Source organism: Harpia harpyja, chromosome 12, assembly GCF_026419915.1.
Source record: "Harpia harpyja isolate bHarHar1 chromosome 12, bHarHar1 primary haplotype, whole genome shotgun sequence".
Taxonomy (NCBI): domain Eukaryota; kingdom Metazoa; phylum Chordata; class Aves; order Accipitriformes; family Accipitridae; genus Harpia; species Harpia harpyja.
In genome coordinates, this window is record NC_068951.1 from 5,767,621 (window position 1) to 5,794,338 (window position 26,718).

Below are 26,718 nucleotides of genomic sequence, written 5' to 3' on the forward strand. Positions count from 1 at the left end.
TTTCTCAGTCCAATCATATTATTATTTACACTGCACAATAAATGTACATGGTTTTTCACACTTCAAAGGCTGACTTCCTGACTTCAGACAGCAACAATCCAAGATAAGACTAGACAAGAAGTTTTGTTTCATTTAGCACCAAAGCAATGGCTCATTCACCCTGGCAGGAGAAGAGGCAGGGCTGCTTGCAGGAAGGATGGCTCAAGACAAGACCCCAGCCACTCCTCTGTTAAGGATTTCAGCGGCACAGGAGGGTGGTGGAGGAAAAGACCTCCGAGTCTCTCTGGTAAGAATAATCAACTTGGATAAGAAGCCAAATGATATAAATCAAAATAATGTGCACCACAGCATTCACTGATGACTGATGAAAATGCTGATTTTTAATATATTTGTACTATCAAGTACAGCCTATCAGAACATGGATTAATGAAATACTAGGACTCTGCCTTTTGTAACAAGGTTTTTCAGTCATGTTTTAATTCTGCTGTTCATCCAAGAGATTCCCAGAATTCCCTGTCAGTCCTCATTTCAACCAGTTATGATAAGCTTGAACCAATAATATTTTTAGTTTTCTTTCTCTTTGAGAGGATCCTTCCTACTGCCTTCCTGATATTACCTCTAAGGTTGGGGGGACGACTATTTTTGGGTTTTGAGACAAAAAAGGAAGAATAAAATTCTGACTCCTAGATCTTTACTAATTAGAGACAATCTCTGAAACATTCAAATCAGTGAAGAACTGCAATAAAACAGGCAAGTAAAATATTGGAGTAGAGCAGAAGGAACGCAGCTCTAACAAAAGAGAGTGGGTTATTCTTCTGCTCCATCTGCAGTGTTCCAGTGTAGTAGGTTTCCTGTGTCAAGAAAAAGCTATTATTACACTGCAGAGCAGGGAGTAGGGTAAGGATAATACCAAAATGATTCAGAGGTGCCAGACTTGCAGTTTCTAAGAAACTAAAACCATGAGGTGAACCAGCAAAATTCATGTCAATTATGAAAGAAAAAAAAGAAACTTTCTGCCACTGCAGGATGTAATAGAAACAAAGAAAGAGACAAGTGTGAACACTCTTGGCCAGTTATCACATAAGCTAAATATACCACACCTTCTCAGGATCACCGCTAAAAGAAAAGAAAGGTAGGTACAACTAACAATGAGAGACTAAACTGCATTTAAAAGAAGGCAGGGGGCGATTTCAGGGTTATATGGATTCTTCTACTTGTTAATTACTACCACATCTATTTATCATCAACATTTTTGGTCCAGGCTGTATGGAATGAAAGCAGCCTGGTGAGGGGGGTGCTATGTATTAGAAAACCCAAGCAAGCAAGCCCTGATTGTGTTTGCCTAAACACCTACAGTCCTTCATCACTACAGCGGGGCTGAGAGAACCATCCCAGCTGACACCCCATGAATGTTAAAATTGTGGAGTTTCATTTGCTTTTTTAGTTTTGTTGCCATCTTGAATAATTGAAAAAAGACGGTTCCTAGACAAAAGCCATGAAGATGTTACAAGGCCAGCTAACTTAAATGATCCAAATGAGCGAGGCTTGTTTTATGGCAGACATTTACACACATACATCCTGCTTTCCTCTGAAAACTCCATACAAAGGATCAACATCTGGTGACCAGAGTAACTTCGGCAGTGATACAAGCAAAGCATGAGCAAAGAAAAGGTGGAGTATGTCATTGGCTTTGGTAATATGCTTCTAAGCAGTTATTAACTATAATCCAATATTACGTTGATTAGAGAAAGTTTGTTTGCATTAGCAGAATCAAAATCTTCTTAAAGAAATTTAAGAGAAGTTTTTTCCCTAGCTTTACAGGGGAATAAAGGACCCAAGACATACACTCCCCTACTTCAGTTCTTTATGCTTATTTAATTCACACTAAATTTATCCCTCCATGATGTTCTTCTCATCTTTTGGGCTTCTGTTTGAGGTATCCAGTACATTACCTGAAACAGTTTAAGGTTGAAGATCTTAGACCTGCCAGTAGTAAAAAGACACCATAATACAACACAAAACTTACAGGTTAAAACTTTGTAACACAGAAATAGCAACAGCGTATCTTCTTTGTTGGAAACTCTCTCTTACTTGACAAAAATAAAAGCCCCCAAATGGGTTGGAGTAGTGCAATGTACTGCTTACGCTTGTCTTTTTTCAAGTGCCAAATTAGACGTACTTTCTGTTAAAAAAGTACAGTCCAAACACCGGCAAGTAATTGCACTCTTTAGTGAATAAATACCAATCTATACTGAATTGGTAGTCTAAAATGGTGGGGAAAAAAAGAGAAAGAAGGGCCTAGAAATTAATGACCTCTTACTTTCGATCCCTTTGTAGAAGGAGCAGGTAATGGGCAATCAGCCCTTACCAAAACTACAGAGTTCGGGCAGTCTGCAAATGCCACAATGGCAGCTTCTTGCTGATGTTTGGGAATGCTGTTAGCATACAGCTCGCAGGTCACCTCCAGCTGTATGCTGGTTTTCCATACCTGTGTGGTTCATGGATGCCTCGCAAGATACAGTGTTCCTGAAAAACTTCAGTAATATTTCCATAATAATATTTCTTCACAATACTATTTCTACATAGCAGGAAGACAGATTTGTCAGTTCCGTCCTTTTATATGCACTCTTTAACCAAAGTGAGTAAATGAGATCAAGTAAAGGGCACAGGTGAGTACTGTTTCACTAGAAAACACTTCCTCCCCCAGATCTGTTCCCAGACAGTGGCGGCTCATAGTTTTAAGCAGGGAACAAAATTAAGAAGCTTTTCCTAATTAGTTCATCTGTGCTGCATTAAATTTGTGCTGGAAGGTTCCCAACATGGTCTGCTGCAATTATTAACAATGAATAGGCATCTCATAAAATACTGACACAAATGGCTTTCTGAAGGAAAATTGGCAGGTTTAGCCACACCTCCTATAATTATAAATGTGAAAAGGTTTTCTGAGGAAAATGTTTTTTTAATAAAAGGTCTCACAGTATGCACTTTGGTTAACATACAGCAACCTGCAAATGAGGTTACCGTGAGACATCCCACCTCCGGTTGAGCTATACAAGCAGCCTGGGAAAAATTCTGCTGTCCAGACGTTCATGTCAAGTAAGTTTTATGCAGATGAATACTGGGATTCTTGCCTGCAGTAGGGAAGGATGTGACAGGACAAATGACAACAAAAGCACCAACATTCAGGTGTCACACACAAAGAATGGCTTTAAGGGAGCCTGAGGGTATGCAGGAAGGGAGAGAGAACTCAATTTCTCTCAAGGAACAAGAGATAAGGAGATGATCAGACCAAAAGAACTGCATTGCCAGTCAGAATCGATGGAGTAGAAGTTCATGTTTTAATTTGCAGATTAATCCCTGCTTGCAGTGTAACGATGCACAAAAAAGCACCAGGCAAGGGCCACATTTCCAGTTTTTCTTTTCAGTTTGCAAACACCTTACAGATGCTGCAAGTCTGAACGCACTGAGACTGTACAGACACACAAGAAAACATCTCTGCCCCAAACACCATAAAAAAAGATTCACAGTAGTTTCTTTTCCTCAATATGTTCAAAAAAAGCCTACGTCCACAGTTTAAACGTAAAAAGAGACACAGCTAAAATTCACAAGTCGCGGAGCTACTTACAAAATAAACTGCTCCGAAGCTTCCATGGCCAATCTCTCGGAGATCTGTGAAGAGCTTTTCTGGATCTTCTTTGAAGAAGAGCTCTGCAATTTCTGGGTCCTTCAGGCTGCCCGCTCGGCTGGTTGATGGCATCCTGCTGGGCAGTTAGCCGACCGACTATCTGGGTTTAAAGTGCTGCCTCAACCCTTGGTTCATCTGTATGAATGGAGCCTCTTCAGCATGGATTACTGCAAGAAAAAGATTGCAATCCTTCACTGATTATCCTCTTCTCAGAGCCAGAAACAAAGCAACAGTAGAGCAGCTTCCACTTCTTCCAGAGCAAGCATCCCTGTTGTGTGAAGCAATACAACCTATCTGCTGAGATAATGTCACAGTCCCACTGTGACACCAGTGAAGCATTTCTATAGAACACCAACCAAAATCAAAACACAAAACAAGACACATTCCTTGCTCCAGCATCTGCTCAGTCATCTGCAGAGCAGTCAACAGAATCTCTCTGACCTACAGCAATAACCGGTTTGTCTCTAGTGAGCCCATATTACCTTGACACCCTCCCTCTGAGGAGTTATACCCACTATGTCTTAAAAGTACTGTTCGGACTTTGTGAAGTGGATGACACAATTGCATATATATATCATGGTCTTTGCAAGACAAGATATATGGTACAAGTATGACGTGTATGAACCACCACTGCCGTTTACTAATCTGTATTTACACTTTTTTAATTCTGCTCAGTATTTTTTTCTTCTGCAATTGTACTCCAGTTAAGAAGCAGCCAGTGATCAATTTTTACTCATTTCAGCATGCACGTGGAGACCTCTCTAAAGCTTCTCCTTCCACAAGTAAATAAGTCATAGTCCTTTCTGGTTTTTTCTCTTATCTAAATTCATGACTCTATCTTAAAGGGCCTGCTCCTCGGAGTCTTATTTGCAACCCCCTTCTTTAGAGGAACAGCATCCAGAACAGGAGATACCCAGTTCCACACACAACACATGTCTTTCTAATCTGCTTCAGCAGATGCAAACATATATTTTGGTTATGATAGCATATGATAGAGCCTTCTACAATAGTCCATTGGCAAACACTTTCTTCAGAAGAACTTGCAACTTCAGATGCCATTGGGAATGTATGAAATCCTTTCTGTTTGCACCATGCATTTGCTTTCACTTACTCAAAGTGTGCCTTGGAATCTTATCCAGAACAAAAGTATACTTTCAAGTTGTGCTAAAATCTTACTGTATCTTTACAACAGGTGAAGCCAAACAACCATTCCAAGTAAAATGCACTTTTTTTTTTCCTCCTAAAGGAAGGGCCTGGCTATTGGGATTTCCTCTCAATTCCCTGTAAATTGTCACCAATAAAAACAATTCTGTGTCACTGGCAAACAGCTAATCACACAGCTCACCTCTTTCCAAAAATCCCTGTCTGGTCAAGACTTGTACTTTTTTATTCGTATTTCATGTCTCAAATTTGTTTTTAAAAAAGTTTTAGATCTTCATAATGAAAAAAAAAAGACAACAAACCTGAGTTTAACCAATGAATCAGAAGGTCCTATACCTGTCCATTTTGCCTCCTTTTCTGGACACTATGAACTCCACCTTTCTCCAAGCCTCTAGACCATCAATGAATCATTTGTTTTCCCGTCCCTGCAGAGCAATTCCTACAAGGATGGAAAAAGACATACTCCTGCATGTTTATGCTCAGTGGTACTCTTCTCTAGACAGTTGCAGCATGTGGAAGTGCCAAAGACTGCCTGCTCCTTGCTAGTTCAAATAACTGCCAGGATCGCTACAAGGAGAGCACGATTGTGCTAGAGACAGCCAAGACATACCTAGTTGTAAAGTCTGCAAGAGTCTCCAGTTTTTCTGATGAAGACATGCGTGGGAGAGAGAACGCAGGGAAGGGAAGCAAAATCCAGCATTTTCATAGCTTTTCTCCAAGCAGTCAGCATTCAAAAAGATTCATAATGCAACGCAAAACATGTTTCCATGATAGCCCGCTCTCAGGGACTAAGGAAAAACCAACATTCAAATCCCAGTGGTGGACCAAGTATAAAAACATATATACGTACACACACACAGAAAATATGCAGCTGTCCACAACTCTGCTACACTGCACTCATGAGCATGCACACACACACATTTCATATTGATGCGGATCATTATAGGAGCCTTCAAAGCAGACGGCATCAGCACATGACATACCCAACTGCCAATGAAGCCGAGTGAGATGCACAGGAACGGGACTGCAATATCTCCACCTTCCATTGCATAACACAGTAACTAATACCGCGTGGGAAGGGAAATAATTAGCTTCAATTCAGCCTGTACCTGAAGCACACTACATTTATGAAGACTGGAAGAAAAGTTTTTTTTGTTATTTTTCTTTCTTTCTTTCAAACAAGCCAACAATATTCCACTTGATTCCAGCTCTAACAAGCACGTAACACTGAAAGACAACTGTTTCACATTTACAGCCCCCGACGAAACAATAGACAAAAAGCATCAGTCAGAAAAGCGAGAGAAAGGAGCTGGGGGAAGGGAGCTGATAACCAGAGCACACTCAGTATTATTGAAGGAATGTTTCTTGGATCGACGGTAATGATGTCATGTTCCATCTTTTAAGAAGCATCAGATTCTTACAAAAAGGACATTGTTGTTCAAAAGCAACTGCTGCAATCCCAGAATGCCCTTTTCCCTACATCTGTTAGTCAGAGGGGCTAGGCTTGGATAAACCTGCTAATATGGCCAAAAGTCACATGTCCCCGCGAGCGAGCGTGCGTGTGAGAGCCAGAGTGAGGAGAAAAACCCTGCGCACACACAGCTGAGATGGATTACAGCTTTCTCCCCCTCCCCACCTACCCCCGATGCCAAACCAGCCACCAGACTCGTTCTTGGCATCATTTCTGAGCATGCCTCTGAAATGTCATCAACAGGCAACACTTTTTACCACTGCTAAAACTCTTACCAGGCTCACTGACAATACGTGCAGGAGTGGTACAGGACTGGCTACTGCGCTGCCGGACTTCAAATGGCAAATCCAAGCAGAACTCTTCATCTATTGCAATACACCTTAAAATACAGCTTTTCCCCCTTTAATCCTGAGAGCATCAAAACAAATTTAATTATCTTTATTCTTGGAAACAATTGCTGCTTTGAAATGCATGAGAATAAAAACATGAAGTATTAAAACCTATTTAACAGAATAGTCACAAACATGTGCATGACACTGTGCTTATCATCTGATCTGCTTAGATGGAACAATAAAATGCATTAATGTAAATTCCATCCATAAGAAAGCTTTACACAGTCTCGCTTAATAAAGTGCTCCCATTTTTTATGGATACTACAATATTAAATTCCCTCAGTCTTCTTTTTACCCAGACAATGCACACTGCCTGCCAAAGCCCAACAGTGCCAGCAGCCGAGATGCTCTGCCTCCTGCCTTGCAGTAATGACACCTGAACACTTTGGGGAAATGGAAGTGAAGTTAGGAGAAGTGGCATGCGACGTGGTTATTGCATTATTTTAAATGTATTAAAAATACAGACGAGTCTTAAGATTGAGAAAAACCCCTGCAACTAAACCGTACTGAAAATTAGATCATATACCAGCAGGCAGCTGCACTTACGTATTTTGCATTCTTCCACCAATGTAGTCTCTTTACTACAGGTTTTTTGGATTGGTGCAGCTATACTGTTAAACACAATTGCTCCCTGTGGATGGGACTGATCACCTCACCTTAGACAGCTCAGATCAGGTGGCCGGATTCTGGTTGTGGCCAAGAGACAGGCAATGCAAACTCCGACTGTGCTCATGTCTCTGCTGGCTGAAGAAGCAGTCTACCTACAAGCCACCTTGCAGGCTGCTAAATTTAGATAAAATAAATCCCACATTTTTTCCTAGTTGTCACTCATACAAAAAGAGAATATTGCATTGCATAAACACAACTACTGGTACTCAGATCAATTCCACTCATAACCAATAAGGTGACGTAGGAATATGAGAAAGATTCAAAATAAACCAGGGAATGACCAAAGCACAAGACTGGACCAACTCTCTTTCCATATAGTAGGCTGAACTAACTACATTTAGTTAGTGGCTACCATTACTAGTGTAAATGACACCGATTACAGGCCAAAAAGTTTTATCAAATTACTTTCATCTGAACAACTACCAGTTAGTAGAAACAGTATGCACACATCCACAAAAGTCTGTGAATCAATCAGATGTTACATTCCCTGTAATTACGGCTATATTAAATGTACACACACCTTGAACCACTGACATAAGGAAGCTGAAGATGAGGACGGGGTAAGACCTGTCCTCTCCTGAGTTTTCTGCCTCCCTGCCTGCCATGTCATCTCAAGCTGAAGCAAGACCCACCCTGGTGACTAACGTCCCCTGGGATCCTGCAGAGCAGAACAAGCAAAGCTCTGAATGGTCAGTTGCCATGGTCAAAGCGCGTATTTAAGCCTTATGCTACAGAGACCTCAGAGAAATTAAAATCTGTCCACACTACACTAAAACATCAGAAGGCTGTCAGTGTCATAGGTCACTCTTTTCATGTAATAAACCAACGTACTAAGAGAATGTATTTAGTCTTCCCTGCAAAGAAAGGAACCTACTCACTGAGACTTCCACCTATCTGTCAAGTTATTTCTCAAGTTCACATCCAGACCGACTCAGTGAGAGTGACAGTGACTAGAAGATACTCAGTTACACTAACCATGAGATGCATCAAAGCATTTGTAGTTCCTTAAGATGGTTCAAAAGTTTGCAGAAACAATACAGGCTTGCTTGGAGATTATTAGCATTAAAAGGCAAGCACACTTTGTCCATACAAATGAAGTTTCAAGGAATCAATGTATTCAACATTCCTTCAGCTTCTATACACAACAATATTATAACCAGAGTTAAACAAATACGATGTGAGCACAAAACGGAAACAACAAACAGATTTATGCATCCATCATCCTGTGTCTCTCTCCATTTCACCAGGTACCAAGAGGCACACTACACAGACTCCTATGATGGCTAATGAGGCCAACAGGAATGCTGCACTCCATTACTGAATTATAAACAAAAAATTATTTGCAATTTGAGACATAAATCTTGTTTTATGGTATAGCCATCTGCTATATAATACACTTAGCACAGTAAAATCTATAAAACCTTATCTTTAGTATCAAATGTAGGTACACTATGTATTTTTCCCTCATAGAATATACACAACACTTTAAAAACAAACAAACAAACAAACCAGGAGACCAGTTACAGCACCTATGATCTTTAGAGCTGCACACTCTAACAGCAAAGACTATAAAGTAAATATTCAATACAGAAAACTACTAAGACCACCTTTGCAGGTCTTCTTACTCAAAGTCAGAGTGGAAATAAAACAACCAGCAAAAAAAAAACCCCAATACCAAAAAAACAACAGCCCACTGCAACATAACTTCATTTGGAAACTGATATTTAGATTTTTTTTTTTTTTTTAAGCATCTGCATTGCATGTAGTGCAAAGAGTTGCTAAATTTTAGTGTAATTTCCTCTGGCAGGATCTAATGCAAGAGCATCAAATAGATGGGGAATGAGTGTCATCATGCAACTGTCGAAAAAGGGAAAAGGGATTTTCTCTTACTTGCATATGGGTCAGATCCGGGGAGTGTATGAAGCTGAGATTAAATTATCCTCTCAACACACTATTAAAAATTTCCTGAATGGCTTCCAGCTGACACTGAAAATTTCCACCACTATCATAAATATGGTAAACTGGAACTATTGAAAGAACTGACTTTTAATTTTTTTTTTCTTTTACTTGCAATTATGCCTAAAGTGAGAGTTAGATAGTAAGAATGCTTAAAATACTGACTTTTAAACATCTCTGTATAACATTGAGTGCTTGACCTGAAAGCACAATTTTTTTTGGAAGTGGCAGAAAAATCATTCCCCATTTTTGACAGACTGAATAAAAGCCTGTAAGGTAAAAAAAGTAAGCAAAATTCTAGAATGCAAGTTGCTGCTTGTATGCAAAATGTGAAGTAGTCACTATTCCATGCATTTTCAGAAAAAAAAAAAAAACCCAACACAACAAACAAACTTAAATAAGAGTTTTCTAGCATATAAACCAAAAATATCAGTACACGTGAGCTGTTTGGTCATAAACCATGCAGAGGAAACCACAACTGGACTTTCAGTATCATATAATATTGCCTTTTGGGTAGAGGAAGTTTCTTTGACATATATTTGAGACACCAAAGAGGCTCTCCCAGCACAATCATAGAATCATAGAATCATTTAGGTTGGAAAAGACCTTCAAGATCATCGAGTCCAACCATCAATCATGCCCACTAAACCATGTCCTGAAGTACCCCGTCTACTTGCTTTTTGAATACCTCCAGGGATGGTGACTCAACCACTTCCCTGGGCAGCCTATTCCAATGTCTGACAACCTTCTCAGTAAAAAATTTTTTCCTAACATCTAACCTAAATCTCCCTTGCCTCAACTTGAGGCCATTTACTCTCGTCCTATCTCCAGCCACCTGATAGAAGAGACCAGCACCCACCTCACTACAACCCCCTTTCAGGTAGTTGTAGAGAGCGATAACGTCTCCCCTCAGCCTCCTCTTTTCTAGACTGAACAGCCCCAGCTCCCTCAGCCGCTCCTCATAAGACTTGTGCTCCAGGCCCCTCACCAACTTGGTTGCCCTTCTCTGAACACGCTCCAGCAGCTCAATGTCTTTCTTGTAGTGACGGGCCCAAAACTGAACACAGTACCCGAGGTGCGGCCTCACCAGTGCCGAGTACAGGGGAAAATGTACAACAATGTACAACTGCATACCCAAGCACGTCACCACTTGATCAAGACTGCACTGCCAAGCACAGGAGGCTGAGCTCCAGCTGTTATGTGACTGTGGGTAAAATATCTGATCTACAACACTGAAAAACAAGGCCACAATGTATGGAAAGAGAAAACAATGTGTTGAACGGCTTATGTACAGTCCGAGTAGAAATAAAAAAAAAATTACTCATTTTACTCTGAGATGTACTCTCTTCAGGCAAAACTGGTATTTTGCAATACCAGCGTACTCTCTTTGGGCAACAACGGTATGTTGCAATACCCACCCCTCAAACTCATGGGGATGTATGTGCAATGATTTGACTCTAACCTGGTATCAGAAGTGGAATGGCTGTACAGTTGGTGGGGATGTATCAGAAGAGATGATGAAGATCCAGCATCAGAAGAAATGAACACTCGTCACACCAGGCAGTGCTGATACATGTGACTTTAGGAATGATGCTACTACCCAACTTATTTTGTGATCTGCATATAAATCAGCCTTTAAAATTTTAGCCCGATGAATTCTGTGCATGGAGTTACATTATCTGGAAAGATTAAGGGCAGACACATTACCTACTACACATCCCATCACTTTAGTTGCTGTTCATCAAAAGCCAGGTGCTAGCCAGCTTGCTGTGGTGGGTCCTTTCTATAAGGGCACAGACAGAAGTAGTTCTGTTGGCTTATCTGAACTTCAGGGCATCTGCAGCCAGTGCATTACTGCCAAGATTCAGGATTGTCTTCTATCCATCCTCTGCACATCTCAGCAAACACAGGGACACATGTTCATCAGGTTCTTCATAATCACGACGTATACCATGTTTTTTATTGCTTTCCAATTAAAAAAAAAAGCAAGCCCTGGCAATCCACCAAGTGCTGTGGACATTCTTTAAAACCTCTTTTAACCTAGGCTCAGGTTCACCCAGTCAACTCTTTTTTCCTGTTCTGACAAAAGCAGAGCAACTCTCAGGTGCCTTAACATGCACTGCACACATGAAAGACGAGTTACTCTCTGCTCACAGCAGAAGAAGGCTGTTTCCTTGAACAGCTAAAAATCAGCTTCCCATCCATGCTCAATTACACCACAGCAGATGGTATCAAGACAGTTGTATTCTAGGTGACTATCACAATGGAAAGTCTATCAGCACCTCCAAGCCTCTCAAAACGGACAGCAATTTTAGTCACTTGATTCATGTAAAACCACATACCACAGACTACTTGCGTACTTGGGTAAGCCTCTCCCACCAAGCTAACAACATGTTACTTTTCCTCCTCCTAGTTCTGCAATTTGGAAATCTTCCTAGAGTGGTAATTAAGGAAGAAGGAAAAAAAAATCCCAGAAATGAAACAAAAAAACCCTGGAGATGCAGCAAATGGCATTTAGCTTCTCCCATGCCCTGCAAAAGGGGCAAGAGGCACTCAGGAACATCTCCCTCAGGATCCTGCTAACTTACTTTTACCACTTAGTAATGAGCTGCAGCTGAGACAAAAAAAATGCTGACAAAGTAATGAACTTGCCTTTCTCTTAATTATCTTAAAATCATTCTTTTTGGTACACTTGTTCTCCACACTGGATCCACTAGGACTATCTGTCATTAAGGAAAAGGGAGGTGCAGATGAATAGCATTCTACAAGACAGTGTTAGAAAAATGTCTAATATTCAGAAAAAAATTCAAAATGCTGTCACAAAACTGATTAAAAAAGGAACCATCCTGAAACAGTGCCAAGTACAAGCAGAACAAAGACATCTGGAATGGGTTGAGAAAACTGGATTGTGGAAGGTAACTGTGGACCACGGAAAGCCCCACTGAGACGTTGCTCTCCTACATTGCTTTTCAGTCTCAAGCTTGTATACAGAAGATGCTCCTCGGCTTTCTGCCAGTCCCCAGGGGAAAGGAAAAGACAAGATCGCCCCACCTCCGAGTCAGGAGCCCCTTCTGCTGCCAAAGCCTGAAGCAGGTGAGATCTTACAGCTGTGCTGGACACTTCCATAACTTGCCTTATGACAGTAAGGAGCACTTCATGTGGTCTACAACCCCACATGTACCTGTGTAACAACAGTACTGCTTACTGCGAATGAACGCAGATCCTCTTCCGTAGCAGGAGTTTACAGCAAAGAATGGTCATCAAATGCTGTCCCCTTTATATCTTCTACATTCCCTCATCTATGTATTTCTAGAAGGAATAGATTATAAGGATAAGATGACTCTGCACCTGGATATTATGATGAATTCTGGCAGCTTTTTGTCTGCGTGAGCACCTATGTTCAAAGAGGCTTTTCTTCCCCAACATGGTAAATTTTCTTCACCTGACAAAGAGCAAGCCTATCATTCCAGTAAGATTCCTTTTTCAATTTCTTTTAAAATTATTTTTGAGGAATGGTTCTATCTTGGAAAAAACTCTTTGCAGATTTTTTTTTTTCCTTCTTTCTTTCTCTGCTTCTCTACCTGTGTTTTTTCTTGTATTATACTTCTTCACAGAATAGCCTCAGGAAGACACTTTTATGTTAGAATACTGCTTGCATTTCTCTTATACATGCACTTGTAGACTCTGTGGCTTACTTTGATTTCCTCTCAAGATTCTGACACTAAAACGTCCATCATCAACTCCCTGAATTACTTACCCCAGCACACTTTCTGATCCTGCTGAGCTATTCTGCTTGGATGTTTACTTTCCAGGAATGTCACTAGCAAAAGGTCGGAAGTTTCCCAAATCTCCACTGACAAGCCCAGGATATGTGTTTTTGAGTTGGGTTGGGTGTAAATGTTTGTTAGGATGATCCAGACCAGCAGTAAAGCCAACAGTGCAACAATTATCCTGTGCTTTCCATTTAAAGCAAAATGGAAAGTTTTCTGTATTTCTGATTATTTCTACAATCTTTCAAGTTTTCTAAGTAGTGGAAAAGATAACTCTAACTGGGTAAGCCTCTTCCTGTGTTAGACAGATATTCTGAACAAATTCAATCTATTTTGACAAGTTACGTAGGCCAGCTATAATAAACACGAATATACCTAGCACTACCAGCACTCCTGAAAATACGAGTTTTGTTAACTGGCAATTTTTGTAACGTCACTCACCCAAGAAATGCCAAATCTACCACTGACCCTACCACTTAAATAACACAAATAAAAGACACTACTGATGAAGTTGAAAGAAACATTAATGCCAAAAAGCATCCTGCATTTTTTCTCCTATTTAAAACAAAACATCCCATGGCATCAAAAGTTAGACCTACAGAAGAGCTGAAGAAATAGCCAGCATTCATTTCTCAAAGACCAATGTCATGAAAGTTCAAGAAGTGCTAACCATACCCTGACATATTCAAGACTAACATCTCCTGAATGTCTTTGCTTGTGATAGTTCTGGTACATTTATTAAGAAGGTCAGCTCTAAATTTAGTAATTCCTTAGGCTAGCAAAGCTATGAGGAAGGCAACTGGAAAAAATGAAATCTTCTGTCCCCCTTCTTTTGCAATTCATTAAGTTCACAGTCATTGCCAACTCTTTCCCTTTACTATGTAAAGCATCGCATTAATACACATTCTGTGACTGCATCACCTACAGACAGCTCTCTGTGGCCACGTCTCTCGGACTAAAGAGATTCCAGTGCAGGAGATGCTGTGCTGGCAGCACACTGGCCAGGAAGAGGTTAGCAAGCGGCCAGCAGATGAGAGTCAATTAAGTCTAGAGGCAAAAATACTGGGAAACTCCAGCTGCCCATAAAAAAAAAATTACTCAGATATCCTAATGGGACTTGAGTTTAAAGAAACCTTTTCTTGACCCCTAAGCAATTTTGCCCCAGAACAATAAATATAGTAAACGTAAGCAAATTAGCTCTTTGGATTCAGCATAAATAACTCAGAAATAAGCTACTAAAGCTCACAATATAGATAATTACCCTTGAGAAAAGAAGTAATTAAAAAGTAGCAGTACCACACACAGTTTTAGAAAGGAGGCCTGAAAGGAAGTAATTCAGCCTTTCTGACCAATAAGTAAAAAAAATGGAAATGTTTAAATTGAGCTTGCAATTGAATTCACCGGAGTGCAGAAGAATGCCAGGACACATGTCCACCCCAGCCAGAGGCTATGTCCAACCCCCCAGTCCACAGGTCAGACTCTTATTTGAGCAAGTATGAACCTGGCGGAACTGAAGCCAGTAGGAAGGACCTAAGGTAGAAAATAGAGTCAAATACAAACAGAAAAATCCGAGAGAGAAAACTGGAAGATTCTATGGGAATAATCTTAAAAACCAAGCTGTGACAGCAAGAAGCCTCAGGTGGTCATCCAGCCTGATCCACTACCAGGCTGGAAAAAAGCCACGCAGGAGAGCAAGGGTACAGGAAAAAAGGTAAATTATCTGCACAAAGAAGATGACTAGGTATAAGGTATGGTGCTGTCACAGACCATACATCAAGAAAGCTGGTCCTTCAAAAAACTCATAAATTAAACATTACTGACCTGTGGAGATGAGTAAGTCGCTGCCCTAAAAGCCTGATGTAGCTCTAGAGTGATGTATACTTTTGTCACAAGTGCTGTCTCCTTCCAACAGTTGCTGCTCCAGAGAAGCTCCCCACAATGGCTGCAGCCAAACTGAACAGAAGGATTAATTGAACTAATAATTAGTGAAAATAACATGCTAACCACTTGGTGACTGTGATACACTAAGAACTAACAAGCCAAACACTTACGCACTACACTATATGTCATTAAAATAACAGAATAACTCAAAAGGATATTCGAGAAGAAGTGGGCAAAGTCTTACCCACAAAATTATATGAGTATTAATTAGTCATAGGTGGCGAACAGAAACATCACCTCTAAACTGATACAAAACTCTGAAAAAATCAAGAGGTCAGATATGTAATTACACATTTTGATCAAGGGAAAAGGCCCTTGCAACCAGAGTGACCACAGTTCTCTGCAGATCCTGCATAATATTTGCATTTAAGATCTGGAATGGGAGGGAAAGGACACGACAAGTTTTATTTAGGGCAGTTGATAGTACCAGAAAGTACACAGGAACCTTAAAAAAACGTGAATGAGCAGCAAGGCAGGAGATGAAAGGTCAAAAAGTAAAGAACCATCAAGCACATACCTACTTTTAAACTAAACATAACTCAGGAACTGAGCCTTGTGCAGACAGCTCAATGAAAGTAATTGCACAATTATGCAAAGACAATGTCAGACTTTTTTTAAAACAACAACATGGAGAATCAATTAGGAAAATAATATAGAATTTCCGACAATACATTAAGGAAGTCTCTGCCATGGTCTGCTCCTGGCTATTATTCTTCATGCACCTCTAGTAATAAAATGAAAGTACAGTACAAAAAGGCCTCAGAAATAAGAAGGCATAAATGCCCAAGACAACAAACTAAGCTTGAAGAGAAAAGGTGTAAGAGTTAAAAATCATATATAAGAAGGCCATGTCAAGTACTCAGACTTCAAGAACAAGGGGAGAGTCCATAAAATGTAAGAGCAGCATATTTATAACAGAGTGAAGGAATTCAACCAATCAAGCTACAAAGAGCAAAATTAACCTGCAGAAAACACTGCAAGGTACTGAGCCCAAGAGATATAAACATTGCTTTTTAAACCAGACATTTACACGAGTAAGAACATCCACAGACAAGTCAGGAAAGGTATTCCTGAATGCTCCTGGCACCTCTTCTGAAGCAGCCAGTTGTTCACTGCCAGAAACAGCAGATAGGACCAGACAGGCGATGTATTAGAATCTGGATGACAATTTTTATATTGATATTCTTCTAGGGTCAAACAAGCATCATTAAACCACACTTTGTTATGAAAAAGGTCAATTTTGTTTAACACAGGAGTTTATAAAATATATGACTACTATCACAAACAGAAAAAAAGTTTTATTGAAAGGCTGCACAGAAATAATGAGAAAATACCTTACTAGGTTCTAGTAAGGTACACGTATGTGATGGACCTTCATCACTGGGCAAATGCAGAAAAACCTTTTCAGAACAGATTACCAGTGAAAGGCTATTCTGTTCTTTAGAAGGAGTGACCAACCTAATGGAGCACACAGAAAGAGGCGTTAGCAGTACAGTACAGCAAGGGTATACAGCTGCTTACGTAAGTTTGTAACTTAAAGCAGGTTCAAAAAGGTGTTCAAACATATTCCAGCATTAAAAGAGTTTAAAACCTTCTGTAACTGTTAAATCTGTTCTACCAGATTATCTGTACCCATAAATGGAGTACCTTTACCGAGCAATTATTTCACACATTTCTAGAGCCTGTGAGCACCTTCTTTCCTGCTGGAATTCCCCAAAGTCATGGCAATTTGTCCAGTTTTACTCCAGCTCGAGTATTTATTTTTCCTGTCTCCACATGACTGAGCAGGACAATCTTTTAAACAGCACACAGCAAGGCATGAATCAAACAACCAAAAGCAAGCAACAACAAATGAAAAAACACCTTTTTTCACTATTTTACCTACTTGAAGAAATGCTTCTCCAGGGAATTCTGCAAGGTCTAGATTATTTCCCTTTATGCCTTTCACTTAAAAAATAGTTCTCAGTATGTATTATTTAAATAACAAGCATACCCTTTTAATTTGATGAGTTTTATCTGCTTTCATGGAGAAAATGCTCCTTTCAACTAATATACAAAACAATTTAGGTAACAATGGTTCAGATACAGAATATGTCTCAATCGGATAGTTAAGATCATAGGACTGAAGGTCTTATTAAGTCCTGTTCCTGCTATTTTAGGCAACTATATAATAGAATCCAATCATCAAATAATAACCAACTCCTGAGAACTTCCCAAAGCCACTACTCCGATTACAAGGCTGCTCCAGATCCCCACTCCTATTTTGATTAGGAATCAATCTAAGATTAAGAACTGATTAAGACTGATTTACAGTTTGTATTTATTATTTGTCAGTTTATACTGACTTACTCTTTTTCCCATACTGTCCCTAAAGTTTAAACAGTTTTTTTCCCTTTTCAATATTGAGGGATAAACACAAGTACAGAGATGCAGTATGTGTCCCCTTAGCCTGTTAGCTCAAAAAAGCAAGCCAGTTTTACCTTCCTGTATGACACAAGAGGGAGAATTGACTTCCCAGACCGTCCTAACAGCCCTTCCTCATATCTGTCCCAAACTAAGGCTTTTTTTTTTTTTTTTTAAACATCCCTGACCGGAATTCTCCACATCTGCTGATTTCCTGGACACAGAGCATTAAAATTTTAACATCACCATGGTATCAATAGATACACTCAAGTCTTTTGCACCTTTCCATTTCTAACTGATAAACCACATTTTTATATATATTATATACATATATTATTATATATATTTATATATTATATGTTATGATATATTTGTTGTTACTGCATGACCATGCACTTTGTACTATCCTGTTTCTGTCTCTATTATTGCAAATCCTCCAGCTCATTCAGTCCGGCCGAGTGAGACTCCAGGCCTCCTCCGGATTGACAATACCCCCCAACTTTGCCCCAGCAAATTTTATTAACACAGTCCTTTCATGTGTACATCAAGACCAAAACACCATTCAAGCAGCTTCCCTCTAGCCCACACTTCCTCCTTCAACAGCATGAATTCACCTTCCCATAGCCAGTCTCTACACCATTACACCATACTTGACTTTAAGAAGTCTCCAACATGATGCTGTGTCCTGTGCTGTACTGACGTTCGCCTACGTGAGATGAACTGTACTCGCAGTGCTCCTCCAGCCCAGCCACTGTCTTGCTCCATCAGCTCTCCAGCAAGTCTCCTGTTGAGGCTAGTCCCCCTCACAACCCATTTGTCCCCAAGCATGGGAAACACCATACAAGTAGTTTTTAAATCAGAAGGTGTGGGTGGGCACACAAAACGTATCCTTGCTGCAGATGGGGGAAGGGAAGGGATAAGAAGTGTGCAAGAACCATCGTCCTTTCCACTCCTGTGTCGATGGCTACCCCACATTTCTGCCTGGCACTCCCCAGGATGCTCTTGCTCCCCATCACCTTCCTCAACTGCTACGGCTGAGCAAGATCACCAAGCTGCCACAATGAAAGCAATGGCTTCTGGCAAAGACTTAAAAAATAGGTACCAGCTGCACTACCTCAAATCCATCTAGACAGGGCACCAACAGTGAGGACAGGGAAACTGGTTGTGTGACCCTGGGAACGAGTCACCCACCCATGGCTCAGCCAGCCCCGACCTTCGAGCAAGGGGGAAGGAGGGTGCCAGAGCAGAGGACAGGCAGCACCAGCCCGCTCCCATCCCACAGGCTGGTGGTCCAGCTGGTCAGTGCAAGTGCACTGGTCCCGCACTTCCAGCAGCTAGGTGGGAACAGAGACCTCCCTGTCTTGGCACGGAAGGGAGGTATGCAGTCTGTTTACCTAGAAATTTTGGGCACATCTGCTGAAATTCTGTAAACCCGAAAGATTTGTTGCAGAAACTCTTACGTCACTTTCACACAGGAAGAGACAGCGAGATGTGAGACTGAAGCAGGAGAAGTTTGTAACGGCCTGCTTCCCAAATTCAGGCAGTCATAGGTTTGTGTGCTACATTACAGCTGTTCCGTTTTCTGACATCTTATCTCTTATGTACTTATATACCCATTACCATAGTAACCAAATTCCTCAGAATATATAATGTAATTTTTGTATCTAGTGTATTAGAACAAAATTATTAAGGTTACAAAGGCAAGCATTCCAAAATTGGAAAGTGTCAGAATTCAGACTGCCATCTCCCTTGCCAACCCATCTTCACCTGCTGCCTCCCTCCCCATCTCCCAGGCTCCCAAGTCACCTCTCCTGCAAACCTCCAGCTCCATTTCTCTACCAGCTGTAGCACCTTCCTCTTCGATCCCTCTGCAGCCCCAGTTTCACTATACTTCTGTCCTGACGTATTCTTATCTCCTCTCTCATCTGACTTTTATACCTCCTGCATTCACACCAGGCATTTTCCTCCTCCACACTGCCTGGGTGCTCTCCAGGAATGATTCACTGAACACAGGACAGAGATTCCCGACAGTCTAGGAACTGGAAACAAGAGGAGCCTCTCTTGCAGGGAAAAGTCCTTCTGATCTCCCATAGACCAGGGCTGGAGCATCTTCAGCTGCTCTCTGAGGATAACTGCCTGCTCAGCACCAGGAGCTGCAAAATGCCTACGCAACGCATAGTGCTGGTTTACCCTCTTATTACCACTGCACATTGCACTGTAAGAGTGGGTGCCACTAAGGACTAAGCCCCTGTTCCAGGAGGTGTTTTGCAAATACAAAGAGTCTCCATCTTGATGGAACTTATATAAAACAAATTAATCTTTATGCTTTACCTGCCTATATCATTGTTTTATGTATATATTGCTAGGAGGAAGACACATGCATGGAATGCTCAAGTGCTACGTTTTCTCTGAACGTCAGCATCTGCAAGCACTATAGAAGCGAAGAGTGGAATCCACTGCAGTGGAACATACTCAGTAAATTCAGCAGATCTCTCCTTACAGAAGGTTTACTAAAAAGTCCATCAAACCACAGACTTAGACATCCTGTTGCTTGACTGCCTCTCCACTAGAAAGACAGGTTAAGTAGATACATTATTGTGCACATACAGAAGGTAAATGACTACATCTTTTCTCCAAAAACCTGCTTTAAAAAAAATTATCTGGCTCTTTTCTGGTTTTGGCAGTATTACTAATTGTCCTGAATACAAGGGATGAAAGAGGTAGGTCAGCATCTGCACCTGAAGCAAATACTTGGAACAACAATTCAGAAACAAGGCCCACAAAGCAGGTTTTAATGCCCAAGGTCCATCCTACCTAGGCTGACTCTTACTGGGAGTATTTAAAAAAATTTTTCTCCTGTACACCAACTCTTCAGCTCCCAAGCATGAAATACAGCACTTTCTTCTGGCCTGAAGAGAGGAGGAAAGCACTTAAGTCGCTTGAACGTACCTAGTAAGCGTTAAAGTATTTTAAGGCTGAAAAGGCAATTTCAGCTCAAGTAGGAACACATCCATCCCAAATTTGACAGAAAACTGTAATCAGAGATTGGTCTATTCCAATAGCACAGATCCAAACACCTTTATATTTCACGGGTTCTTTGTGTGCTCACACACAAAGCCGCTTAATCCAGCTGTTCTCAGCAATCATTCACAAAAGCAAATGAACGAAAAAGAAATAATCAGCAACCATTTCCACTCCTACCCTTTAGCTGAGGTGAATGATAATTTGATTGCTTCAGTCAATGGACAAAACTATTTTCTATGCCTTTAAATAAAAGGTTAATTGAGATATGGTGGAACCTGCTCTCACACTTGGGGTTTCTGAAAACAAGGTTGTCCTGCCTGTTTCACGGACTCTGGCCTCAGCTTTTGCATGAGGTGAGGCAGGGAGCTGCCAACAGGTGACTTTTCCAAGACTGACCTGATCTTTGAGAGATGTAGTAAAGGAATAGCGTTGCAAAGAAAAAGCCAATTAAAATGATCTTATACTTTTCCTTAAGCATTCACTGCTGGCAGGGATTGAGCTCAAAGGCCTTTGTCTCAGCCAGCACAGCTGCCTGCACCTTGCTGGACGGCAGCAGCAGCTGGACTCTGATCTGAAGGCAATCAGTGATTTGGTCAAAGCTAAACCATGCTACTCAGGGGCACACAATCATGCCATCTAATGAAGGATGGTAACTGAAGATGATAAAAGTTCCTACCCAGTGCTATCACCACATGGCTCAGCTATAGCAGGATTAAGCTGTATGGTCTGAAGGGCTTCCTTAAGATGGTCTGCAAATATGCAACATAGGGGTCTGGCTCTATCAAGATATGGAAGAAGTAAAGCACCAGGGGACAAGGACAGCCACGAGAACAGTCCCAAGAGAGCAGTGGGACAGACCTTGCCAGGAGGACATTAGAAATTTTCAAAAATAAATCACCTGCTGGTTTGTTTTAGTGTGTGTGGGGGGGGTTGTTTTGTTGGGGTTTTTTTCCCCAGAAACAGGGCTTGGTATTCTTTCTCCATTTTCATTTTAACAAATGGACAACTCACACAAAACATTACACTTTTCTTTCATGACACCTCCCAGAGACCCTCCTACTTCCCTGGAGAGTTTATCAAAGATTTTTAGACAAAACAAGAGAAGTTGCCTGCATTAGAGTTTCAATACTGTCACCATATCTGTCCAGGTTCCCTTAAAACGGTCCTCTTCCTTACAGTATTTACGAATCTACCCTACGCACAGCTACGGCTGCAGTGAACTAGGCCTTATTCTGAGGTAGAAAAATTTGCAGCATTTTTCACTTAGATTTTAAGAAAACTCATGGAATTTAAAAAGAGCACATGAGAAGACAATCAGTAGTTACCTAAAATCCAGCTTAATTAACGATAGCTATGCATGTTTAGATTTTATCATGCCACAGATACTTCATACTGAGAAACTGTATTAGAAATTCTGTCCTGGTGAACAGTAGAAGCTTTTACAAAGAGCTTTTCCTTTTGGGACAGAAGCAATGGTTTGCACTGGGGTTGATGGTATTTAATTGCTGGTGAAAAGTAAAATAAAATCATCCCTCTGAAATAAAGACCGTTCATTGTGAAGCTGAAATATTATCAGTCTGTGGCATTCAAATGTGTTTTCTACATGGATTGAAGAAAGCAGATCGCAGCTCAGGCTGAGGGTTTCACAGCCTGCAGAGCGAGGAGGACAGCTCTGCATGACTAACATCGGCCGACTGTGTCAACTCACCAGGATGGAGAGGACCACACCTGCGACATCTCCATTCACAGGTTCTTTGGCATTTCTCAGGTCTTATGCTGGGTCTGGAAAAACGTGGAAAGACCAGCGCTTTGGTGACTAGAGGTTGCTCCATCTCCCTGGGTTTTTTTTCATTTTCACTACTTTCTCCTAAGAGGATATTATCAACTGCCAAAACTCACAATGTCACATCTGACCTATACTTTCATTACCAAGGCTTAAAAAGCACCTGATATTTTCTGAGTATTTAGCAGAGTTGCAATAAACTTTCTTACCTTACAAACATGTAAACTGTGTGAATAAGAGGTGACCTGTCCAAGACCATACAAGTTCACAGCAAGAACAGAAAGGTCTGACATCCCATTTCTTATTCTAACCATTAAATACATAGGCTCTGTGTTTCTTTTTCAAGTTTCACCCAGTGCCCAGTCTACTAAAACAAGGACCAGTATTATTTACCTGATTTTATAATCTTATCTCTCAATAGAATTTACATTTATCACAAGACAGAGTGTTCAACTTTTGCAGAAGAATGGCTAAGTCAGTGAATAACAAGACTCAGGACTGCTAGCATCTTTTGACTCGAGAGTACCAGCCTGCATACCACCAGAGAACATGGGGGCTGAAGGCTGCCTTTGCTCCAGTGGCTATTTAGAGGTAGATGATATCAAATTCCTTTCACATCTGTTTAGATTTCAGGAGACAAGCACCCACATCACACACAAAAAAACCCACCCTCACATCCTTCTGGCAGCCAGCTACTGGAAGGGGCACAGAGAAAAAAGGAGCTCCTTGCCCCTGGAGGCTGCCTGTGAAGGGCACTAGTAGGGTATAAAAGCAGAGTAATACAGCAAATTTTTGCACTATTGCAGTCTGCACTGCACCTACTCTAGGGATAAATAAAATTCCAATCTCTACAATCTCCAAGGCTGTCAATCTGACACCTTTTGTGAATACTAAATTCACACATACAAAGAACTTTCTCCTTTGTAGGTTTTGAAACATCTCGCATGCCGTTTCCTACTGGTAACTGAACAAGCAGCATAATTTCATACCTGGCAATTTGAAGCCTCTTTTTCAGCAGTTTGGAATAACGGATTATGCCTTTTGTTTGTCAGTAGGAACAGACAAATAAGAGAAAAAAAACCAGTAAAGTTTCAAGCAACATTTCCTTTATTAAAAGAAGATCTATTTGCTGACTGCTCCTGTTGGCTAATAAACAAAGGGAAAGTCAGGTGTCCATTTTACAAATTCTAAGAATCTTGGATTTTTGAGCTGGGAAAGTAGGACAACCTCCTGATACCTTGGGCAGATACTGCCCTAACAACCGACCAGCAAAAAGCGAGAACTGCTCCCTCATCATGCATGCAGATCACCCATGCAGCCCAGCTGGACAGGGAGCTACTGAGAACTCAACATGCCATGCCAGAAAACAGTATTTACTTTTTGGATGCAAGCTATAAAGAGCAACCAAGAAGTAATTAAGGTTCCTGAACACAATGGGGCAAAGAATATCAGCTCCAGTGTTGCTCGCTGCCCAGTTCTTACTACATCTGGACAGCTTCTCGGACACCACCAGCCTATCCTCTCACAACCAATACTCAGAGTTTATGGCCTCCAAATACCTGAAAAAGGCTCTCTGCAGATCATTTTGCAAAGTCATTTTGAGTGAGGGAATATCTAAAGCTCTAACCTTAAAAAAGAATAAACCTGTCCATATTTATATGAACCATATTGCTTAGTATAGCTAACAAGCTACATGAAAGCCAGTTGCTGCTAGGCCACAAAAGGGCTCCCATAGAAAAGGAAGAACTCGGATACACTCTTATATTAAATTTCACAGGCTTTAACAAAAATCACCCTGGTTATATCAGTCCTGCAGTTGGTTTTGGCTGCTCCCCTGACCCTGGCCAGGACCCAACAGTAATCTTGGTGGAAGGCTGCTGTTAGTACTACCATGATATTTATACAAACATCTGAAGCATATGGGACACTTCTCTGGTAGAAACCAACACAAACGTGACAAGAAGTCACTGTGCAGTACTTATTTAAATATCTCCAAAACAGTAAAAAACAAACAAAGGTTACATTAAAAGAAAAAAGATCCCTGAACTAAGGAGGACTTAGGTATTTATAAAATGCCCATATATTTGCATCTGGCACATAATCTACATCACACCCTCCAGCAAGGCAGGAAGAAGTTATTTTTGAAAACTTGATAGTCAGATCTGAAAAGAAATAACTGTGCTTCTCTCGCTCTCTTTTTTCTATTAAGCTAATTCCTCTTGTATAAAGTCAGCTTGAAAGCTCCTTTCAAAGAAAAAGGGGGAGGGAGGAGAGGAAGAATCAGATCTGCTTGTTTTTTGCATTTGACATTCAGGTCTCGTCCCCCCGTTTTGTTTTCCTGGAGGACACGGTGGCGCAGACCTCGCAGAATGATGACATCACACCTACAAAAAAAAGCAAAACCCAAACAGGAGGGAAGCAGCTCTCCCTCAAACAAGAGCTCAGAACAGCTCTGCTTCTGGCTGTTACCTTTTGGACAACTCAAAACTTAATGTGTCCAGGGGTAAAATAATTTTCCCTTCAGACCCCTGGCCCATGAGAGCAGCCCATCAAAATGGGAGAAGGCAACAGTGCTGATGCTTTCCAGGCCAGGCAGAATAAAGTTAAAGTGTGTTTAGTTACTGTTTGCCTATAAAGATACCTTGAACAGTACATTGTTTTATGCTTGTTTATGCCTGTTTTATTATTGTTTTCGGGTTATACAGGCAAGTGGCTTTCACCAGGATGAAACAAAGCAAAGCATAGCATGTTTAAGTCGCTGTAAATTGGAAACTGCTCTTACTTAAAGGCTTTATAAAGTTATTTCTTCCATATGAGGTAAGCATTCTAAAAAGCATCTTTCCTGCAGAGCAAGTGCATATGCTATACCAGAGACAGAGGAATTGCTAGATGTGTATGCATGCGGAAGGTAGCACCTGCAGAGGGAAAAAACACGCCTCTTGCAGTGAAGAGGCATTTATACCTTGTCTGTATTTATTAAAACTCAGGAGAGGCCCGTGCTAGAACATGTGCACTGACTGCTCCATGTCACAAGGAGATTTATTCTTCATGTAATACCTGAACTCAACATATCGACATGACTGGCAAGCTCAGAAATAACAGGTTTTAAGTGAGAAAAGTCTGCAAATCTTGGAAGCAAATCTCCAAGATGCTTCCTGGAGATTCAAGACACCAAACTAGATGGTACGTGACCATTTTCCTTGCTCCTAACAATTTATCACTTAAACAGCAACAACAAAAAACAGCAAAGATAAAAAAAAAAGGAGAATTATAGAAGGGGAAGATATTAAATACCCAGTGGTCACATGGTTCCACTGATAGCTACTGAACAGCACAATGGTGACAAATCATTCAATAGCTCTTTGCTGTGATTTTTTGGTAATTAAATATGAAATTAAGGAGATTGCCATCTCCACCTTAAGCACAAGCTAATCAGTATTAGCAGCCTGCTCAATTCAGACAGAATACTAATAATTTCTCAAAGCAGCAGAACAAACACAGCCTTGCTATTAACTTAGGGACAATACTCCAACAATAACATCAACTAACCAGGTATCATTCTCAGATTTTGTCCAGAAAAAGATTTTTAAAAGACATCATTATACAGGATGTCTCACACCTACCCAGAACTTACAAGGCCTGTTATTACTGTTCATCATCTACTTTGAGAAATTCTGGCATAACAAATGGTTGATTTCAGATAAAATGCAATTACAGATTTCTGTGAAGCAGCTGAAGTTTTCTAGAGAGTTTGACTTCAAGACTTTAAACAGTAAAATGGTAAGACACTGGAATACGCTATCTAAATATCTCAATCTCCTGCCCCAGTGATTAAAAACAAAGAAAATGAGACAAGCAACTGCCATTAAGGAAGCATCAAAAGGAGGTGGTCACTCCACTCAGAGAAGGAATTTTACTCCTAAGTTTGAAGTCCGAGATCTGTTATATCGGATGGGCCCAATGAAGCATGCTGAGTCCTGTTGGGTTAACTCTAGAGACTAGTCAGGACAGATGGACAATGACCATCTCTGTAATTTTCTGTTTACATATTTACAGAACGTATTTTAGTGGTGAGACCGTATGTGTCATGTCCTTAGAAATGCTAATCACAGGTATGAAATCACATATAGAAAACCCCTAAATCAGCAGGTGCTCGATGCCTCCAAACCAGAAAATAAGCAGACAAGTAGAATCACAACTCACACCATACTCTCCTTCCACTCATGCTGCTCCGTACCACTCATGCTAGTCCGTATCATCCTTGTTTCCCCAACACCTATGTAAATAGGTAGGTAGATTTTGCAATGCACATGATAAACACCTATGAACTATTTCAAACCAGCACAAGGTAGCATTAGTTACAAAGCTGAAAGCAGATCTTGGAGAAAACTTGCTAAATTTCATACTCCATGGTTGTGGCAACATTGAACAAAAATCCCTCAGAAAACCAAGGTCCAAAAATA

The 26,718-nt window shown here is 40.7% G+C and overlaps 1 protein-coding gene across 3 annotated transcripts in view; it reads right to left on the reverse strand.

Annotated features, from left to right (window-relative positions):
* The window catches only part of TAOK1 (TAO kinase 1), a 69,287-nt gene that overhangs the window by 32,914 nt on the left and 9,655 nt on the right, over positions 1–26,718 (reverse strand). The window contains exons 1-2 of one of the 3 annotated variants that reach the window (XM_052803393.1): positions 22,181–22,266; positions 3,626–3,852 (exon numbers count right to left, since the gene is read on the reverse strand). In XM_052803393.1, the coding sequence (XP_052659353.1) occupies positions 3,626–3,757 (132 nt within the window). In that variant the 5' untranslated portion in view covers positions 3,758–3,852; positions 22,181–22,266. Of the gene's footprint in view, positions 1–3,625; positions 3,853–5,829; positions 5,850–22,180; positions 22,267–26,718 lie in introns of those variants that run through there. The other 2 variants (XM_052803394.1, XM_052803392.1) reach the window with 2 other exon arrangements.